Below are 3,126 nucleotides of genomic sequence, written 5' to 3'. Positions count from 1 at the left end.
TCTGAACGAGTTATTATTCTAAAAAAACATAAAAATGATATAATGTCATATTTGACTCATTTCTTATTAAGTGCATTAATTAAATGGTTAGTAATTTTGTTATATCATATGATAGGCATATTTGTCTGATGTCTAAGCAATAAAAACTTTCCATCACGAACTAATGATCTACTACTCTTAAAATATTCTATCCTAGTCTAAAGTCACATGGTTTGTATAAAATTGCCGGAGCTATTGTCATTGGTGACTTGTCTCAAGAATGAGTACAAAGGCAACACTAGGCCTCCTTTCATGTGAAGAAATTTCACCATCATAGATAGAAAACCTTCATGTGCAATATTTAAAGCATAAACTGTAAGGCAGTTTCAAAGAAAGCCAAAGACATAGTCAAATTCCAACACTTTGACTTGTGCCAATGACATTGTGATAAAAATGAAAGATTTCAAACAAACCCCTTAATCCAATTATAAACAATGAATATTCTCTCTCTAAGATCAATCATTACATTTAAAATAGTTGTAGTCCAACAAAAATAGCCATAATCTTAAGCAAAAACAACCATAGCTTAACAAAATTAGCCACAACATGACAAAATTAGCCATAGCCCTAAACCATTAACAAAGCAACATACCACATCTCTCTCTCTCTCTCTCTCTCTCTCTCTCTCTCTATGTATATATATATATATATATATATATGATTCTTCTATATAATTTTTGGAGTGTAGTTATGCTAATTTTTCAGTGTTCAATGTGAGGGAGCCATTAAGGAACGACAATTTTCTTTTTTGTGGAGAAATACGAGGTTCATAAAATCTAATAATTTATACCTAAGGTCCTATTTATAAATCATCATCTAGATTCTATACCTGTTATTAAAAAATGGTTGCTTGTTATGCTCTAATTCTTAATGAGATTGCCACCTCATCAACGAAGCCTCCTACCGCCTTGCTTCAACCCACAACTTCCTTTGGTTATGCTCTCCCAGCTCCCTTTGCTTGTAAAGACCCATGCTCGATTTTTAACGGGCGTTGTGCATGTTTTAGGGTAGTTTGGATGTAAAAACCTTGCAAAAACAAATCTGAGCCGTCCAAAATTACATGTAAAAACAGAGAAAAACTTGAAAGTCTTATCCCTTGGTGTCGAATTTGAGGGACAAGGGTGCCTCTCAAAAGGTAACCTATGCAAGCACAGAAATCTTTGGAAGACGCATAGTACAAACTGGAATATTCTCGCTTAATCAATGAGGGGGTCCCATTGACAAAACCAGCTGTGTACCCTATTCTCAATAATTAAAGACACAAGCGCTCACACAAACATTCTAGAAGCTACGGGAACTTGAGAAGAAGCTTCCAGAGAAATGGAAGCAGCTGTTTGAAATACCCCTTTCGTCATTACAGGTGAAGCACACGCTGCGAGAAAAACCAGAGCGATTTGCAAACAGCCCTGCTCTTTCTCTTTCTCTTTCTCTCTCCCCTGCTATGGAGTTTGTGATAGGCCGCGACCCCTTGCTTCACCTCCTGCAGCAACATTTGAACAGGGACGATGAAGGACACAACAGCAGCAACAACAACAACAGCGAGCCCTCCCCTGCTAAAGCCTACCTGCGTGAGCGCAACGCCATGGCCAGCACTGCTGTCGATGTCAAGGAGTACCCCGCCTCGTATGTCTTCATCGCAGACATGCCCGGCCTCAAGTCCTCCGACATCAACGTAAGGCTCCGAAACCCTAGCCCCCGTTTAAAACCCTAACTGTTTGATCTGAAACCCTAACTGCGCCACGCCGCTTGCAAATCGGATACTCTAATTGGTGTTGCGCTTTGTGCGATTCGCAGGTGACTGTGGAGAATGGGAATGTGCTGGTGCTGTCCGGGGAGCGCAAGAGGGAAGATGAGGCGGATTCCAAAGTGAAGTATTTGTCCATGGAGAGAAGGGCTGTGAAGTTCATGAGGAAGTTCACCATGCCCAGCGACGCAGATGTGGAACACATCGCAGCGGCATGCCAGGATGGGGTCCTCACTGTTACGGTCCCAAAGGTTCCACCCCCTGCTCCCAAGCTCATCTCCATCAATGTGAAGTAAAATAAGCACATGAGGTCAAGTGACACAATAAGATCTCTGTCTGTGCTTACTACCTCAACTCAACCGGAAGCACCAATAATTGTCACTCGTTATGTATCACATCACATGTTACTTCTTATGTATCCCATCACATCTTTTTCCTTTACCATATCCACTTTCAAGCTGGTCTATAAAAGCCCCATTCCACGTGAACATGAGACTCTCTCTTGCTCAAGTTTGGAAGCTGCCCTCTTACCATCTCAAAATGTGGTTCCCTTGTTTCACATATAAGTGTTCTTGACCTCAAAAGTAATGTTTCTTGCTTACTTTCGTGTCGTACAAACCCTATGAAAAAGAGAAAAACATGATAAACAAGACACAATCTCTATGGGAAAGACATTATATACAAGAACTCTTTCTATTTTTCTCTTACATGCTCTAAAATATGTCATTCCAATCTTTTCACGTTGATGGATGAAAATAGCATTGGCAACAACGAAGATTCCATCCAAGAAAGGTTTGATTGTATATTCAAACAATTTATTTGATATGTATTAATTAAATGCCATTGACATGGCATTTAAGTAATACAGCTTTAGAAAATGTTCCCTTCCCTCTCCTCCTCCTCTCTCTCTCTCCCTCCCTCCCTCCCTCGACCATAAATAGAAAGGATATAAGTGAATACAATGATATGAGAAATTATCATTTTATTACCTTAAATAGATAAAACCCCCAATAGAAAGTATATCGGTGAATGTATGCAAATACCAACGATACGGAAGATCATTTTATTGCCTGAAATAGAGAGGATATTAAGGTCATCATTTCAATGGCTTTTTCAATTATTAATCATTACATGCGAAAAAGAAAAAAACTCCTATGTTGAAAATCTCACATAATATAGTTTATGGAAATGCAAAAAACATTTTGGTGCCATGTTGCCAACGTCACATGAGTGAAATGATGTTGATGAATTTACATTGTGCTACCTACAACGTAAATATCCAAAACATGCACATGCACGTAAAATGCACACGTACATAGCATGTCCATACACACATGTGCGTA

The 3,126-nt window shown here is 39.1% G+C and overlaps 1 protein-coding gene across 1 annotated transcript; it reads left to right on the top strand.

Moving 5' to 3' along the window:
* Positions 1-1,374: 1,374 nt before the first annotated feature.
* Positions 1,375-2,270, top strand: LOC147619522 (17.9 kDa class II heat shock protein-like). Its single transcript, XM_086773553.1, has 2 exons — positions 1,375-1,711; positions 1,834-2,270. Exons 1-2 carry the CDS (start codon positions 1,481-1,483, stop codon positions 2,077-2,079), a joined length of 477 nt encoding a protein of 158 aa, XP_086629679.1. The 5' UTR covers positions 1,375-1,480; the 3' UTR covers positions 2,080-2,270.
* The last annotated feature ends 856 nt before the right edge of the window (positions 2,271-3,126 follow it).

The sequence above is a fragment of the Cibotium barometz genome, chromosome 33, assembly GCF_041138505.1.
Source record: "Cibotium barometz isolate CiBa-2024 chromosome 33, ASM4113850v1, whole genome shotgun sequence".
NCBI lineage: Eukaryota > Viridiplantae > Streptophyta > Polypodiopsida > Cyatheales > Cibotiaceae > Cibotium > Cibotium barometz.
The sequence above is the reverse complement of the archived record's forward strand: the minus strand, read 5'-3'. Positions and strand labels throughout refer to the sequence as shown.